The 19736-nt window shown below is 37.5% G+C and overlaps 1 protein-coding gene across 1 annotated transcript in view; it reads left to right on the top strand.

The window, feature by feature from the left end:
• The window catches only part of LOC129749880 (nose resistant to fluoxetine protein 6), a 43539-nt gene that overhangs the window by 19735 nt on the left and 4068 nt on the right, over positions 1–19736 (top strand). Inside the window, exons 4-7 of the mRNA XM_055744990.1 lie at positions 11577–11865; positions 11933–12117; positions 12192–12715; positions 13042–13168. Of these exons, the coding sequence (XP_055600965.1) occupies positions 11577–11865; positions 11933–12117; positions 12192–12715; positions 13042–13168 (1125 nt within the window). The remainder of the gene's footprint in view (positions 1–11576; positions 11866–11932; positions 12118–12191; positions 12716–13041; positions 13169–19736) is intronic.

Raw genomic sequence — 19736 nt, 5'->3', positions numbered from 1 at the left:
TCTTTTCTCTAGCATTGCACTGTCGGGAAGCGAGCAATCCCATTAGTGCTGGATAAGCATATTTATGATAATGGCGCATCCGAGAGTGAATCGTGATTAATTGTCAATCGGTATAATTCAAATATCATTTGCCGCGCATTCGGATGCATTCGTAATAAAACAGCTGCTGATGTGACTAGCAGGGTTGTTTGGGGTGTGACTCAAGATTTGCACACAATAATAAAACGAATAAAGTAACTATGTTTTTTATTTGAAGTTAATTTAGTAGTATGGTCAAACTGACTTTGTGAGTAAAGAAAGTAAAGAAATCCTGAAAGTTTCTTTTTTTCATTTCGAAGGCCATGAGCATTAGCCTTTAGCGGATGTGAAGATTTTGAAACTTTCCCTCAAGAAGTGTAGGGGAGATAAGGCCATAATGGCCAACTTAAGGAGGACGCAAACTGGCTGAAACTTGAAAAAAGTAGTTAAATAAATTTAAAAATGCATTTGAAAATTTTTTATCGAAAGCTGAAAATAAGTCACTGTAGAGGTATAATGACAAACTTTCAATGACAATACTTTCACAGCGTGTATCTTTTGAACGCAGAAATAGGACAAGAACGTCGATTACCAGTAGAAATCTTACCTGAATTCACCATAGCGGCATCTGATATACGCCGAAAGATTTTAACGCTCGACGAATCGAAAAGTTGTGGCCCTGATGGAATACCAAACTCACTTTTAAAGAAATGTGTCAGTGGAATCGAAGAGCCCTTACAATTCCTCTTCACTTCATCGATTCGTGCCGGTTTATTTCAGAAGTTTTGGAAAATCTCGCATGTTATACCGATACACAAGAACGGTTCCAGGCTCACCGTAGAAAACTATCGTGGTGTTGCAATTCTCTCTTCAATACTCTGGATTTGAAACGAAGACTTCGGATGTTCAACATGGTTTTCTAAAGAATCGCTCGGCCGTAACGAACCTAACAGAGTTTGTATCAAGAACCCCACAGTGGATGATGCAAGGTTTTGAAGTTGACGCAATATACACTGACATGTCCAAAACCTTTGACGTAATCAATATAAACGCACTACTATCAGTATTGTGCAAGAATGGAATAACCGGATCATGTCTCCAATGGATTCGTTTGTACCTGATGGAAAGAACGCAATACGTCAAGCTGGAGAACGTGAGATCGAGTACATTCTCGGTCAAAAGTGGTGTTCCACAAGGGAGTCACTTGGGATCCCTTCTTTTCATCGTTGTTATGAACGAATTTCCTTGAAATGCTGACTGATGTGTTCGCGCTGGTTTATGCCGATGGTTTAAAAATGTTTTTGCCTATTCGTCACCAGAAGGATTGCGTGACTCTGCAAAACGCCTTGCACAGGTTCACAGCGTGTTGCAATAGATTCGGCCTAAAGATCAATTCCTCGGAATGCAACGTGATAACATTTTCTCGGAAAATAAGCAATATTACTTATGAATACCGGTTAGGAAACGATTTCATCATTGCTCGGCAAAGCTCAGTGAAAGACTTAGGAGTGGAGTTGGACGCGGAGTTAACTTTTTCAAAACACATCGAAAAAGTTGTAGCAAAGGCAAATTCTATGTTCGGAATGGTTGGTAGAATCTGTCACGAGCTGGATAATCCCTACACGATTGTGGCGACCGTACTACAACATACACAACAACAGTCTAGAAAGAGTTCAGAAGATGTTCTTGAAATACGCTTTGAGAAACCTTGGGGGGCAAGCAAAAATGCCGGAGTATCGTGTCTTGTGCATGCTGCTAGGTTTGCACACGCTGGAAACCCGAGGAAAACCAATCGGCGCACTGTTTCTAAAGGATTTAATCTGTGGAAGATATTATTCGTCGTATTTATTATCTTGTATATCTCCGTACGAAAGCCGCAGCAGTTTACGAAGCGTTAGGCCGTTTCAACTCTAATCGCACCCAGAATTACGCCAGAAACGAACCAATGTACCGAATGATGGCATTTTACAACGCAAACGTCTATATTTTTCAACTAAGCATGACCAGAGAACAAATGAAAAGTAGAATTGTGCAGTGTTCTTTTACAAATAAACAATTACTGTAGTTAATAAGTATAGTATAAGCTAAAGGGCTGAAGCCTAGGATCTAATCAATAAAACATTAAAACATTACCACTGTTAATGGGGCGTCAAAATTTTCGACCGGGACACTCAATTTGCCTTTCAAATTGAGTGTTACGGTCGAACATTTTGATGCCTCATTAACAGTGGTGAATATCATTCTTAAAAATGTCAGCCCATTTTTGAAGCCTAATAACTTTTTTATGTTAACTTTAATCGAAATGCAGTTTTAGGATGAAATATTTGTCATAATTTAGGCTTTAAGAAAACCCGTTTTCAAAAGAAATCGACGGAAGAGGACCAGATTTATTGATTAAAAACTGGTTTTTCATGTTCCTCCCGACAAAATGTCTCAAAATCCCATACAAACTTCAGGCTCGTTAAGCGACCCCTTCCCGTGGTCCGATCTGCCCCAAATTTGGTATGGAACCTTGTACTAGGCCTAGGATCAATATTAGCATGCAGCGCATAACATTCCACAGGTTTTAAATTTCCAATACAAATTTGGGGCACTCTAGTTTACATGTTCTTATTTTTGTGACGTTCTTTTTAGTGGTTTTTGAGATAGCGTCCTATGAAGAAGTTTTTCGTGGCTTATTTTACTGAAGGTTGACTGAAGCTTACTGAAGCTTGACCTTCAAAATGACTGAAATAATGATTTTTTACTTTCGTCGAAGTTATGACAAATGTAGCAGATTGTCCCTCTTCGACACAAAAACAACATATTTGACTTTTCATCACTCCACCACAGTTTTCGCGTAACGGCACGATTCCAGAGCCAACCAAAACAGAGTACCGTAAATCGAAAACAGAGTACCGTGAAACGATAAATACGTTTGCATACATCCGGGCGTTCAAAACAGCCAAAAAGATTTGATTCAATTTGTTGCGATACTGAAATCATATTTTTGTTCATGCTTTCATCGTGTTTAAAATTTTATTGAGGCGTAATCCACTAATTACGTGACGCAAAAAATCAAGTTACCTCAGGGCTAGAAGCCATCATGCGGTAAAAAAGTAGGGCAAAATAGTTGCTTTGAAGTGAAATTAGGGTAAAATTAGTGACCAGGTCAAGACGAAAACTAATTAAAAAATGACTTTAAAAACTAAAATAAAACGCTTCAAAGACAATTTGGTTCATTGAAAAACGTGTTTTGAAAGGCTCTTGGTCTCACTAGTAGAAATGCAGTACGTTGGACAGAAGAGGAACAATTTAAATAAGCTTAGATAATTTAAGATTAGCGACCGCAAATACTTAAGTTCTAATGAAACAATGTGAAGGGAACCAAAAGATCGTATCCGAAGGACTAGGACAACTAAGTCCGACAATAACTTCGAGTTTATCCATTTTCTTTGAAAAAAAAATAACCAACAAATTTTGAAACTTCATATACACCCAAATCCGAATTTTTCAATGTCACTAAAACAGTTAAAAGTCTAAATAAAAATTTAACAATTCTAAATAAATGAACTTCTAAATAAAAAGCCAAAAATTATATACGAAATGGTTGTATGTGAGAAATCTACAAATTCTTTCCATTTGACCAGCACATGTTCAACGAAAAGTTCATAGAATATACTTGAAATTGAGTTATGATTTATATTTACAAAAATTTCATTTCATGAAAGATTCATGTAATTAAAAGATAGTAGGTCCTCATGAAAAAGTGATAAAATAATGATAGAAGATTGAAAATAGATAAACGACAAAATGTTGACAGAAGATCGACAACGACTCAAAGAAGCTTAGCGAAATATTGATTTAAGATTTAAAAAAAATAACACAAAAAAGGGTTAACAAATTTTACAAGATTAATCTTCAAGGTAGAATAAAAATTTTCAAATTTTAAACTTACTCAAAGAGAATTTACATTCAAAAAATGAATCATTTTCAAAGAGATTCACTGCAGATTTTATTGCATGATTCACATAACAATCATTAGAAAGATCTTCTAGAAAAAAAAAACTAGGTTCAAAAAGGAAAGGGTTTTTTTTTTTTTAAAAAATAATAGATCCAGAAACAGCTCAGAAATTTCTTGGATTATTGTAGAAAATATATCATCAGTAAACCTCTAAAAAGGAACAAAAATTACTGAAAGTTATCGAAAATTTCAAATAGGTTTTGAAATCTTGAATTGATATCTATGTACCAAATGTCTAGAAATAAAGGAAATTAGAAATGAAATCACTGAAATTTTCGATTCAACTGAGTCTCTTTTCGCAAGTTTACCTTCCATTCGATACAAACAAGAGCATGGAAGTTTCCTGTCATGTGATTAAGTGTACTGTACAGATTTTGATTGATTTTTTTTTTTTAATTAAGTTGAGAATTATATTTTAACAAATTCAAGCTTTAAAGTCATAACACTTCAAATCTTGGTAAAACATGTTATAAGAATGTCTCATAAGATAATATTTTATGTAATAAATTTATTAATAATACTTTTTTTTCTTGACACGAAATGCCAAAACTTTTTTTTTTTTTGTTTCGATTATAGTCGTTTTACCATCTTTATGGCATTCGCGACTTTATCAACGTTACAGTTGGCGGATCGTTATTGAAAAACTTATCCGGTACAACTGTGTTCGATGTTTACTCTTGGGCTCAAACTCGCGGACATCGGCTCAGGAGACAACAGACTTGCCAACTGAGCTATATCACAAGCCCGAAATGCCAAAACGTTGGTAAAGTGTCACATATAAACAAAAATACATATTTTTAAGGCGAAAAACGATTTTTTTTAAATTCAAATTTTTATCCAAATAATGCTTAAGTGTTATATATCAAAGCAAACCAAAAAATAATCTTCCTTTACTGAATCTGAGCCATTCTCCCAATTTAGGTCGTATGAATTCCCACAGAACTCAAAAGGAAAGAAAAGAAGAAAATTTAAAAGCTAAGGAAATGATACAAAAATAGTGACTTTAGTAACCAAATTAGCTTAGCTTAGCTTAGCTTGATTAACTACTCACATCCACCTTAAACCGTAAAACCCGAAATGCAAGAAAATGTATGCATGACTTGTTCCCAAATCAATATATGATAACAATCACTTCGAGTTCCACGATCGCTGGCGTGGCTCAGTAGAACAAGTTCCACATCGCCAATGGTTGCTACTCCGTGATTGACCGAGGCCATCAATTTTATTCAGTGGTCAAATGAATGGTGCTTGGGATTAGCAGCTCATTCACACTGCACAAAACTGATGCTCTCTCTTTTAACGTCAATAACGGCGCCGGCCACGTCCTAGTAGTCAATGGATAGGTTGGAAGAACGAGAAAAGGATGAAAGATCTAATTTGTGCTTTAGGACCGAGGTCACCTCTGCATCCTAGCAAAATAATTTTGATTGGGAGAGGGGTTAAAGGAATTGGTTGGGAGACACTTTTGACTAGTGTTACGGTGAACAATAAATTTTGTTTTCCTGACTCATAAAGTTTCTATAGAAAGCTTTCAGTTCATTAGCAGGCATGAGTATGATAGGTTAAATAATGATAAAAAGGTTAACGACTATTACCAAGTATAAACATTAATTTTTAAAAATAATTCTTATTTGAGAGCTCTCTATGAAAATCCTAACTTGAATTGCAACAAGTTAAGCGATGACGAATGAACATGAAAGTTCGTTAATTTTTTGATTGACGATTTAGTAACAGACTGATATTCTCTGTGTTTAGATAGATGGTTATATAAAAACTTTTAATAATGGAGACGTTCTTTATCTACCTAATAAATGAACTCTATCCATAACGTCACTGCTTGCGGTAATCTAAACTTTCTGTAGAGCGCAATCTTTTCTAGTTTATTGTGAGCTGTCGGTACATTTATGAAAGACTAATTGATCGCTTGTATGTTTTTTAAGCACTTACATTCATGAATTCGGGAATCAGATTACTATCGTGATAGTTAGAATTGTATTATATACCCACAAGTTATCTTTTGTATCTAAGGTTATGCTAGTGCAATGTGGCTTTTTACTTTTGTATCTTGAGATGCAAATTTAAGAGGTTCGGGTTATGCATTTCGGATCATGTTGGGCAACTAATAATAGTTTTGAAGAGCAACCATAAGTTGCTGAGACATTTAAACAACTTAAGTTCTTTACATTTGAAATTATCTAAGTGAACGATCATGCTTTTGTTAATAGATGTTCCTAAGTGAATAAAGAGCTAGTTAAAACTAAAAACTTATTTGAGAAAACTCAACATAATTTCAAAGCACTAAAACTTCTAAACATAATCCGAACTACACAAAGCGTGTTAAAAAAAAGTTCATAATTGACTCCTATCCCAAAGAACACAAACCAATTACAGAATTATTTTCATGTACATATTTTCTGATCTTACAACCAGTGTTCCGAATATCAATCAAAACAAACACTCAGGATGCGTTTCCTGTTGGAAACATTCTGATTGTATAATGGGATAGCGCCTCTCGCAACTGCTTCGCCTGGCTGGTATGCAATCTCGATCAGCGCTCCTATCAGCTATGCAAACCGAGTCGCATCATTCAGAATAATCGGTTTAGCAAACATCGCATATCGGAGATGATTGAGATACAAACTGATCCATTCTGAATGTAGCTCACTCAGTATCTGCCTGAATTATATGAAATTCAAAATTATTTTTAGCAGGACGAGAAAAATCAAACAATTGTGAGGAACACCATAAATTCTCAGTAATTTTAACGTGACGGACGACAGTTTAATAAAAGAACTTGTAAAAATTGAAAAACACGGCGAAAGTGAACATCTTTCCCTCACAAACACAACTACAATTTGATTTTAATCATACTGATGTTAAAAAACGCAGGGCTGGTAGCGGTTTGACTATGAAAAAGTAGTGACTTTAGTGACCAAAATTTGAAAAAAAGTGACCAAATAGTGACTTTGAGGACCGAAAAAAGTGACCAAATTGTGACTATGTAGAACGAAAAAAGTGAAGTACAAAAAATGTGACTAAATCAGGCCCGTGCGAAGGATCCGTCCATGGGCCCCCCATGGGGGGGGGGGGGGTTAATTAAGATAAAAATAATAACAATACCAAAAATAAAAAATTGAAAAGGAAAGGGTTTTCTTACACTGTTTGTCACTCATGTTCAACACACAAACTAAAAAAAAAAACTGATAAAAAAATTTTTGGAAACATATTACAATGAATGTTTCAAATTTTCGATAAGTCAAGAAAGTAAGAAATAAATTAGTTTCAAAAGAATTTCTAAGCAAATTTAAAATTGAAAAAATCTGAATTCTAAAATAAATGTCCAATCTTGTACAAAACTTACCATGAATAGATGTTAGGAAAATGATAATAATTGTTCATTTTTGTTCATCTAAATTTGGAATTCTTTTCCTCATTTTCAACTGGAAGTTTAGTGAGAAATTCCGCTGTAATTTTTTAATATGAACAAAAAATATTTAATCACGATTTAAAATGTGAATTACCGATTACTGAATAAGAAATGAATTTTGAACAGAATTTATTCGATGTTCGATGGTTTAATTTAATTTGATAAAAAGAAGAATATATTTATAATTATTTTAACAGTGCCAGTTATATAAGCCAGACATAAAACCTTTAATAAAGTAAAATCCTCCAGTTATCAAAATTTAATTTTTGAAGCTTAAACTTAACTTCATGTTCAACTACACTGACAAAGAAATGTTAGAAAATGAGTAATTACGTGAATGATAAAACGGATGAAAAATTGAAAATAATGAGTTCAAAACTTTTGTTACTTATAATCAAAGGTTTGGAGAACCTCTTAGATGAATGAAACTATGATTTCAAAGTAGTCGATAACCCACTGAGGATGCTAGCAAGTATCTAGTGAAATACTAGTATTTGGGTCTTTCAAATACTGTAGCTGAATTCAAAGGAATCTTCGACTACTTTGAAATCAAACTTTTGTTATTAATATTGAAAGCACAAATCAAATACAAAGTTAGTTAACACTGCGTATTAAAATTTATTTTTAAAGTTGCTACTTAGAACATTTTTTCAAACTTTTTAGATTAATTTAAAAATCATGATCGATCCAAAAATTATGATTTTCATATAAAAAATATTAATAAAAAGTTTTTGAATTTTCAATCGCAGGTTTTTAAGCTTTAAATTACAAGCTCTGAGTTTTTTGTCTCTTTTGATTAAAATATTGGGTCCTAGAAAAAAAACAGAAGGTTGAAATTATGTTTTATTATTAAAAATTTGGAGTTAAAGGCTTATGGTTGAAGAACACGAAAATTCAGAATTCAAAAACAAGGAAACAATTGTTAAAAATATGTCTTAAAAATTTAAAAAGTTTGATTAAAAAAATCCGGCAAGTTAATTAGAAAATTGAAAAAAAAACTGTACACTAAAATCCGGTAAATTTATTTGAAAATTGAAAAAACAATATGGAAATTAAAAAGATTAGTTTTTAAAAACATTTCAGGAAGAGTTTTTTCGACAAACATGTTTCACTATAACCATTTTGGTGCTTATTTTTTTAAATAATTGATTTGGTAAATAGTGTCCTAAACTAGAAACTTTGTCAAATTCGGCCGAACGCATTTAGTTTTGGTGATAAAAAGTTTATTACTAGTAAAATCAAACATTGATAGATAACTGATTATGGAAAAATATCATTACAAGTATTTTTGACTTCACAGCAGAAAATTTTAAAAAAAAAACTTGATTCTATTTAAAGCTCATCAATTCATATAAAACTTTTATTTTTAAGAAATATGTTTTTGATTAGAGGTTTTGTAAAAAAGTGCAGAAACTTTTCTAAAGACTTTTACTTATTTTCAAAAGTCATTTCAATAACAAAAGCTGATAGAAATATTGCATACATATTTAGATTCGGGGAACCCAAATTAGTTGAAATTACCGTTTAAATTCATTGCACCTAAGAAAAATGTAAATTTTGTGGCCTTGTATAAATTTTTAAAACCCTTTTTTAAGTGTTTAGAAGAACAAAAAACACGAAATAAAATTGAGTCTGAAATTGTTTTTTTAAGAATATTTCATATCAACATAACATTTGTTATGACATAAAAGTTTAAAAAAATAATTATTCGTTTCAATCTCAATCTTAGTTACACTTCTTAATAAAAATCCATTCTAAAGACGAGATAGGGTTTTTATATCAAGTTTTGAGTTCCAATACAAAAGGTTGATTGAACTAAAAATTAAAATCTACAATCAAAGTTAGTTTCAATTCATGAACGTCAAATAATATCTTAGATCAAAATGTCTCAAGCCAAGGGTGATTCATGCCGAAATTCCGCCGGAGGCGAAAAAAATTTCTGACTGACTGATCAAGTAATTTACCGTCACTACCGTCAATATTAACACGCGCAATTCAAATTACTCTTTCATTGGTTTATTTTCGGTGAAAAAAGTGACTTTTGGTGATAAAAGTGACCATTTTTCGGAAAATAGTGACTTTAGTGACCAAATGATGAAAAAAGTGACTTTTTAGTGACTGACCCAAAAAAAGTGACCAAGTCACTAAAAAGTGACTCGCTACCAGCCCTGAAAACGTTATAACAACAAATAAATTTATTAATTTGCTGTATATCAAATCAAACAAAATACGCTAATGATCGGCTTCATGTATCACTCACTCACTCCTGATCGAAGACCAACAAGATTCGCCATATGCATTGCGCATTGGTGAGATTCCAATTTGATTATGGTGCTGCACTGTTTTGACAGCAAGCATCGTGCGAGGTGATCTGTATTTTAGCGATGAATTGAACGATCGATGATCGGGTAGGTCGAGTAGCAATCAATAACGAAACCCGACCGCTGTACGTTCAGGTGCGAAGGGCAATGAGAAACATTCATTGAAAATGAGTGATATTCGGAACACTGCTTACAACCTACTTCTTTGGTTGAGTGCCTAACCAAACTTCTGAAGCACACGTTAAAAACGTCATTAAAATTACTATTGAATTGAATTGTGAATGTTTTTATGCTTCAATATAAAATGCCTTACTAAACCTATTTGGTCAGCCCACTTTGGGGCAGAAAAATCTGTTCGAACGTAACCGTGTGTTACCATCTTGAACTTCAGTGAAACGTAAGGTTTATACTTTTCTGACCAGCATTATTCTTATATCAATTAAAGATTTTCTAGAATGGTCTTTCTTAGTACTGTTTTCACTATCCGCTAACTAAAGAGCTCTATGCTATGCTATTCGAAGGTGTTATCTCCAAATTACTCCAGGAAAAAAACCGCACAGGCTTTTCCCGTAACTGGCGTTCAAGTTTACACAAAAAAAACCTTCAATTTATTTAATGAAATATTTCCCATGCGACTTCATGAGGTTTATCAAAATATTCAAAATAATTCCCTAAACACTTTCCCTTTTTTACCTATCTACAAATAATTTAAACAAACTACTTATCTGATAAATAATGTTGATCCGTCCGGCAGTCGGATTCAATGCTCCATCAGCTTTACAACACCACAAGGTTGTTCCGGAAGGCGTAGCGCTATCATTCCGTTTTCGGACAAATTTTACAACTTTTCACAACTTTGAAACTCAAAATAATTCGAAACCTTCATTTCAGAACTCTTGAAAATTTTCCAATAGTGACTTTAGTAACCAAATTTCAAAAAAAGTAACTTGTGAGTGACCAGCCTGAAAAAAGTGACAAAGTTACTAAAAAGTGACCAACTTCTAGCCCTGTTACCTTGACATTTCATGTTAAGCTTCATTCGGATTTATCAGCTCGTTGTTTCCAATGTTTTAGGTAACTTTTAGGAATACCTTTTGAACATATGTGTCGTGTCATCCATTGTTTACAGCAGAGGATGCATATTTCCCCAGGTTCTTACTTTTCAGATGGAAGTCATAAACTGCTATCTCTGTGGGAGAAATTTTATTCTGAAAGACATAATGAAATTAATTTGTGCAATTACTCCTCTTTAAATGCAGGTACAACGCTAAGAAGAAGTATGATATGATCGTTTTCTTTCAGAAAAGTGAGAGACAAAATGTGCGAAAACTTTCAATTTGAAAAATATCTCGAACTCGAAAGGATGCGCACGATTTTTTTTGCAAAAAACTTTCCTATTGTACTAATTTTTCTTCTAATATTAATTTTTTAATCCATTTTATTTTTTCAAAAATTATATTTGAATATCTTCTGTATTGCGAGTGTATTTCCAGTACAAATCATTCCATTTTCCCATTTTCCTAAAAGTTCAAATTTACCCATGAAAACGTTATTTAAAAATTCTGTGAAAAATCATGGATGAGTTTTGAATTAAAACGAAACCCCAGGATTTGAGAAAATGACCCCAAATCGACTCAGTCTAATGCATAAATAAAAAAAACTTCAATTTTAATTTTTTCTTCATAATTGAATTTCGTCGTTTTAGGGTAAAATAATTCTATGTATGTAATGTGTTTCATAGCGTTTTGTCATTTGAAATTTAATACCAATACTTACGAAATATCATTGCAATCTCCTACCATTTCAGCCCGGCCATCGAGTGCCCCGCTTTTCCACCATCAATTGGGCCCTGTGCGTCCCGGCCGGTTGCAGTGCCCAGGACATCCAGCTGTCGCTGAGGGAATTCCTTCAGGACCTGGGCGAGGGCACCGGAGTCCAGCTGGACGTTGCCGTCGAGCCGGAACTGTGTGAAGTGAAAAACTCCATCTGGACCCGCTACTTCACCGACAACACCCTGAAGGTGTGGTCCGGGTTCGTAGTCTATCTGATCGTTGTGCTTCTTTCGACGGCTTATGAGTACAAATCAACGAGGAAAAGTAGGTGTTTGCTTTGAGTTTTTTTTTCTAGGTTATTGACCGAAGATATGTTTTTTTTTCCAACAAGACAAATGGTTGACCTCGTTCTCGCTGATCAGGAATACGCGTTCGATCTTCTGCGTGAAGGAAGACCCCAACGATGTGTCCTGCGTGCACGGGATCCGTTTCCTAAATGCTTTGCTGCTGGTGATAGCTCACAAATCGATGGCTCTGTTCTTCAACCCGTACGTTAATCGAACCGATATGAGCGAGGTAATGGCTTCAAATTGGATCGTCTAGTCTAGTCTATTAGAAATTGACCCGGAATCAATCTCTCACACCCTCAGACCTTAGGTCAACCATGGACCGTTGTAGGTCGGGCAGCGTCGATCTTTACCGATCCCTTCATTATGTTCAGTGGGTTCCTGACGACCTACTCGCTGGTAGGTCGATTGATGCGAGGTCAACGCATCCAGTTGCATCAGGAGTTCCTGGGACGTATTCTCCGGATAGCTCCTCCCCTGGGGGCGCTGATCCTGTTCTGTACCTTCGTGCTGCCCTTCCTGGGTAGTGGACCGCAGTGGAATCTAGTCATTACCAACCACGGTGATATCTGCAAGAAGTACTGGTGGCGGAATATGATCTACATTCACAACTACTTTGGGTTCAAAAACATGTGCCTGACCCATACGCATCACGTGGGCATCGATACGGAGCTCTTTCTGGCTTCGCCGTTGTTCATCTGGCTGATCTGGAAGTGGCCCCGGAAGGGAGCGGCAGCCCTGGTGGTGCTGGCCCTGGTCACTACGGCGCACAGATTCTACGTTACCTACAAGCTGCGGCTGTCCAACTACGTCTACTTTGGAACGTCGTGAGTGAATTGATAATACTTTTTTCGTAATTAAACATTTCTACTCAATTTTTATCTTAACTATCTCAAACCATAAAGTATCAACTTTGTTATCCAGCATGAGTAGGTAGTTCATAATCAGCTCATATTCAAATTTTATATAATTTACGACTAACAATTGCTTCGACTTAGCGCTAATTGTCCGACGACAGGTGGTGATAGTCTAATTATTACATCAGAACCGTTTAACGACACTACTTCCAGCTGTAATAGCAAATTTATAGCCGATTTCGATGGTCATTTTACAACACATTTAACTGTATGCATATTTGTACTCAATCAAACAGAGTGAAGCAGCTATTCGACACGGCCGATCACATGTACATCCTGCCCTACCACCGGTTGACCGTCTACCTGATGGGCGTCATGCTGGGCTACGCGTGTCGCGTCTACAAATCGACGCGCCTAACGCCGGTAAGTACTTACCCCTATACGCCCAGTTAACTTAAAGTACAATTATTTATGTATGCTTAAATAGTTTGCTCGAAAAGTTCGTGGAACGATCTTCGATTTGTTTGGTCAATACTATATCGGTAGTTTAACGTGTGCACTGCTGCTGGGCTATCACACAATGATTGTCTAATTTATTGACCCAACTGGTGCGAAACGTGTAGAATATGTGAGCAGAATTCACAGGTGGGAATGAGGTGTAATGCTGTTAGCATATCTACACTGAACCCAAATTCACTCTTAAAATACACATGATTTTTCACTTAAAAACAAGGATCCAGTGATTTTCTTCCATTCAAGTGCGACATATACATTTCACTTGGCAGTCACTTAAATTTCAAGTGAATTCATTCACATTCACTTCAGTTGTCACTTGAATTTGAAGTGAGAAAAAATATTCACTTCCCCATCACTTGAATTTCAAGTGAATGTCAGGTTGTAATTGTGTTTATTTTCAGAGTTCGAAATGGCAAATTCTAAAGAGCAGCGTTTAAAGCTTATGCTGGATTTGGATTTTCCCAATTCTTTAATAGGCGATTTTGGCGGTAGTTTGTGTTAAAAGCGATGTAAGAAAAAGTTATTTAAAGGTGTTATCATGTTTCAGCTTGTGGGTTGAACGGGACAGGTTTTTTGGTTTGCAGCAGGGAAGATTTAGAAGTCGCACTATCCGCAGTTACCGATCTGCCTTGGGATTACGATGGAATTTTCCTTTCGCCATAAATTTATGGCGAAAGCGTAATGTAAGTATTTGAAATCGTAGTGCTGTTCGTTAAATGTTCTTTTATTTAAAAACGCGAGAGATAATTAACTAGAAACATACTTAGAAACTCAGATAAATTTCACTCGAACGTCCTAGTGTAATTCACTTGACCGGTCACTTAAGTGAATTCACTTGACCCATCACTTAAAATTCAAATGAAATTACGTATGGCGAGACTTTACTACAGATGTCACTTATTTTTTAAGTGAAAATTATTTTGGGTGTATTTATGATTCTGATTCCATATCCTGGTGTAGCAAATAGACATTGCGTCACGTATTATCGTTTGAGACGATCCGCAAATTTGGATATGGCATTTTTCGAAGCTACTTTGAATTAGATATTACGGATAAATTATTCTAACGGTAATCTTCTGCTCACTGTACTTGAAGACAGATTGAACACAATAAGCGATGAGAACTAGGTTATCCACGACATATCACACGAATGCAAAAGAAATCAACAAACTTGATTGAAAACATGAAAGTATCAGTAAAAATTACAATATATGCCATTTTCCCTCCAAAAATAGAGTAAAACTTATTGTACAGATAATTTATAGAACAATGATAAAATGAGAGCAAAAAAAAAGGAAAAATGGTGGTTTTAACTTTTCTTGGAGCTTCCAGAAGAAAATTTCTTCTACAAACCGAAGAGTTCAGAAATTCTGTAATGTTGCATCAATCCTATATATACAATAGAGTGCTCCAAATGACCCGACATTTGAAAAAGTTATGCGCTGCAGGCTTAAATTTATCCTAGGCCTAGTACAAGGTCTCATGCCAAATTTGGGCCAGATCAGATCACGGGAAGGGGTCGCTCAACGAGCCTAAAGTTTGTACGGCATTTTGAGACATTTTGTTCAGGAGAAACATGAAATTCCTGTTTTTCATAAATAACTTTAGTCCCCTTCGGCAGATTTCTTTCAAAACCGGTTTTTTCTTAAAGCCTAAACTATGACAAATATTTTAACCGAAGACTGCATTTCAATTCAACGTATGATAAAAAAGTTATTAGACTTAAAAAATGGGGTAACTTTTTCCAGGTTGATATTCATCACTGTTAATACTGCTTCAAAATGTTCGAAGCAGTGTCTCTCATTAAAGGTGATGAATATATGAATATATAGGTATATGATATATCACCCTGAAAAAAGTTACCCCGTTTTTGAAGTCTATTAGACTTTTTTATCATATGTCGAATTAAAATGCAGTCTTGGGATAAAATATTTGTCATAGTTCAGGCTTTAAGAAAACCCGTTTTTGAAAGAAATCGGCCGAATATTTATGAAAAACTGGATTTTCATTTATTTTTATTATTTTTTTTATTTACATTGTATTCCGTCTCACGACATAACTTGACGAACATAATTCCTAAAATTCACTCGGTTCATAGCAACAGTTCTCCAATTTCTTGGGCACCCCACGTTCGCCAGATCACGCTCCACTTGGTCTAACCACCTCGCTCGTTGCGCCCTCGCTCGTCTTGTTCCTACCGGATTCGTAGCGAACACCTGTTTTGCAGGACAGTCGTCCGGCATTCTCGCAACATGTCCCGCCCAGCGTATCCGGCCAGCTTTCACCACCTTCTGGATACTGGGTTCGCCGTAGAGTCGCGCGAGCTCGTGGTTCATCCTTCGCCTCCACATTCCGTTCTCCTGTACGCCGCAAAAGATGGTTCTTAACATTCGTCGCTCGAATACTCCGAGTGTACGCAGGTCCTCCTCGAGCAATATCCATGTCTCGTGCCCGTAGAGAACAACCGGTCTAATGAGCGTCATATACAGGTTACACTTCGTGCGAGGGCTAAGTCTTCTCGACCGCAGTTGCTTGTGGAGTGTGCTTCGCGAATGGCTTCCTTAACTTCACTCATCGTTGGGAGTGGCTCCTCTTCGTCGTTGGCTACGCCGGCGATGTACCTTCCCCCACCGTCTTGATCTCCTGCATGTGCGCCGTTCAGGTGTTCATCGAAGTGCTGCTTCCACCTTTTGATCACCTCACGATTGTCCGGCACTTTTCGGCTTGCGGCACGAAGCCTTTGCGGGATGCGTTGAGTTTCTGATAGATCTTTCGTGTTTCTTGGGAACGATGCAGCTGCTCCAGCTCCTCGAGCTCCTCCTCCTCCAGGCGGCGCTTTTTCTCCTGGAAAAGTTGGACTCGCTGCCTCTTCCGCTGTCGGTGATTTTCCACATTTCGACGGGTGCCTCTTTGCACTACTGCCGCCCGCGCGGCATTCTCTTCGTCCATCACCCTCCTACACTCCTCGTCGAACCAGTCGTTCCGTCGAACTGGATTTTCATGTTCCTCCCGAACAAAATGTCTCAAAATCCCATACAAACTTTAGGCTCGTTGAGCGACCCCTTCCCGTGATTCGATCTGGCCCAAATTTGGCATGAGACCTTGTACTAAGCCTAGGATCAATTTAAGCCTGCAGCGCATTTCACAAACTTGAAACTTCCCATACAAATTTGGGGCAGTCTAATATACAAGCATCCTTAAAGTTTGGACCGGAGCATAAGTTCCAATGTTTTTATCCAAAAATCACAGTTTTTTATAACCATTATAATGAATGGTTACAACAAGAAAAAGAAGTACGTTTTGTCCCCGTTGTATCATCTGCGATCCTCTATACCTGTTAAAAAATCATATGTTTTACATTAAAACTAAGCATGCAATCGTTTGATTCAGCTTGATTAGGCAACGTTGTGCACATCAGTATCTTTATTTTAGGATAATTATGAAAACATGTCAAATTAATCACTACTTGATATAAATTTCGAAAAATTCCGAGCTTTAACGCAGCTTTTGACCTGCCGAGCAATGCATCTTCATTCAAAAATGCATCATGGGTCTAAAAATGGTGTGGATCCACGGTGTCCAGTTCAAATGCGAGCTGTGCAAAGTTGGAGATCACCTGTGCTACCATATGGAAAGGAAAAAGTTAAGGATGATCTTCAGAACCGCTTATAAAGAAAGAACACATGTTCATTTTTTTTATTTACATAGTATTCCGTCTCACGACATAACTTTACGAACATAACACGACAGTCATCCGGCATTCCGGCATGTCCTGCCCAGCGTATCCGGCCAGCCTTCACCACCTTCTGGATACTTGGTTCGCCATAGGGTCGCTCGAGCTCGTGGTTCATCCTTCGCCTCCACACTCCGTTTTCCTGCACGCCGCCAAAGATGGTTCGCCAGGGGTGTTGTGCTCCTCAAAATCACACAATGTGTTCTGCCAGCACAATGTGAACGTAGGCTACGAAAGCTGAGCGCAACGACGAGAGAATTTTCCGCTGCTCTCTCTCTTACTGCGCTCCGACAATCGAAATGTCTGAGCCAGGCTTGTAAGCAGCGATGCCACACATACCGATTTTCCGGTATTTATACCAATTCTTGAGCAAAATTTTGACCAAGAATCGGTATATACCGATTGCCGATTTTTTGCAAAACACACCGATTTCATAGCGATTTTTAAGATTTTAACTCAAAATTCATTCCACTTCATTCAAGTTATCCTCGTAAAGGTCCCGTAGGAAGAAGACAAAGTTCGATAGCTGGCGTGACGTAACTTTGATCTGTACAACTTTTAAAGTATTCTGCCAAGATCTCAACGGCTCACTCTAATTAGGCTCTCATAATTCGTTCAGTTGTTCGTGCTGTTTTGTTCCTTTGTTCTGTCAAATGAGGCACTATTATGGTACTCAACCTCAAAGCCAATGGAATAAGCTCAAGGCTGATATTTGACCTTCTGCGACTGCCAAGAGAAGTTTCTTAAGGTCAATCTCAATTGACGATCGCATTAAAGCTCTTGTCTCGTGAGATGCTAACTTTTCAAGGAAATACATACATCGCTGCAGAGATTACAGAATTAAAGACCACGCCAGGCAAAAGGGATTTCAGTTGTAGTAAAACTATGTGTTTTTTTTATCTTCTTCGGAAGAACACCTTCTTTCGCTCGAATACTCTGAGTGTGTGCAGGTCCTCCTCGAGCAATATCCACATCTTGTGCCCGTAGAGAACAACCGGTCTAATGAGCGTCATGTACAGGTTACCCTTCGTGCGAGGGCTAAGTCTTCTCGACCGCAGTTGCTTGTGGAGTCCATAGTAGGCAAGACTTCCGCTGATAATTCGCTGATTCATTGTCATTTTTTTTTTGTAAATTCTTCATTTGAAACGGCTTATACCTTTAGATTTTAAGGAGCCAAACTAGTTTGGTTTGATTACAATTGTGTGCTTATATCTAGTTCACTTTGAATGAAAAAAGAAGATAGATAGGAAAATATGAAAATAAAAAGAATTATAGACGAAGATCAATAGCTTTTAGGAATTCATTGTCATTGTCATTGTCAGAAAGTGCAAAATAGTGACGAACATGTGCCTAGACAAAGCTCGTTAACATTGTCTAAGGTCACCAGTGAGCCCAGATAGACAAAGTCGGGGACTGTCTCCAGCTCGTCGCCGTCGATCGTGACCGTTGAGTTTAAAATAAGCGCTAGGTTTACAGAGAAAATCACTTTTCCTGGAGACGTAGATGTATCGTATAGACTGTTTGAAATATAGTTTTTTAATATGCGGGTTGTTATTGCTCATACAAGCCGGTTCGGTCGGCCGTCTTCGTCTTGGACGTATTAATCGTCAACTAAATCCTTCTTGCTTTGCGTTTCAGTTTGCGGTGGATTTCCTCCACCTCCGCAGATAATCTGGCGACTATAACAATGTCGTCGGCAAAGCAGATAAGTTGACTGGATCTGTTGAAAATCGTGCCCCGCATTTCGCCCACCGCTCGTCTAATAACATCATGCAGGATAAACCATCGCCTTGTCGAAGCCCCCTGGGCGATTCGAATGAACTCGGCAATTCACCCGAAATCCGCACACAGCACTGCGTTCCATCTATCGTCGCCTTTATCAATCTGATCAGCTTCCCAGAAAAGCAGTTCTCGTCCATGATTTTCCATACCTCGTCACGGTCGATCGTGTCGTATGCGGCTTTGAAGTCGATGAATAAATGGTGCGTAGGGACTTGGTGTTCCCGGCATTTTTGGAGGATTTGCCGTAATGTGAATATCTGGTCCGTCGTAGACCGTCCTTCCATGAAGCCGGCTTGATGACTTCCCACGAATCTGTTTGCTTGTGGCGTTAGGCGGCGGAGTAGGATTCGGAACAACACTTTGTAGGCGGCATTGAGGACAGTGATCGCTCGGTAGTTCTCACAGTCCAATTTGTCGCCCTTCTTGTAGATGGGGCATTTTACCCCCTCCTTCCACTCCTCCGGTAGCTGTTCTATGTCCCAGATCCGGACTATCAACCGGCGAATGGCTTCCTTAACTTCACTCATCGTTGGGAGTGGCTCCTCTACGTCGTTGGCTACCTTCCCCCACCGTTTTGATCTCCTGCATGTGCGCCGTTCAGGTGTTCATCGAAGTGCTGCTTCCACCTTTTGATCACCTCACGATTGTCCGTCAGGATACCTCCGTCCTTATCCCGGCACATTTCGGCTTGCGGCACGAAGCCTTTGCGGGATGCGTTGAGTTTCTGATAGAACTTTCGTGTTTCTGGGGAACGATGCAGCTGCTCCAGCTCCTCGAGCTCCTCCTCCTCCAGGCAGCGCTTTTTCTCCTGGAAAATTCAGACTCACTGCCTCTTCCGCTGTCGGTGATTTTCCACATTTCGAAGGGTACTTCTTTGCACTACTGCTGCCTGCGCGGCGTTCTCTTCGTCCATTACCCTTCTACACTCATCGTCGAACCAGTCGTTCCGTCGAGTTCGTT

Source organism: Uranotaenia lowii, chromosome 1, assembly GCF_029784155.1.
Source record: "Uranotaenia lowii strain MFRU-FL chromosome 1, ASM2978415v1, whole genome shotgun sequence".
NCBI classification, from domain to species: domain Eukaryota; kingdom Metazoa; phylum Arthropoda; class Insecta; order Diptera; family Culicidae; genus Uranotaenia; species Uranotaenia lowii.
Note: the sequence above shows the minus strand (reverse complement) of the source record. Positions and strands in the feature narration are given on the sequence as shown.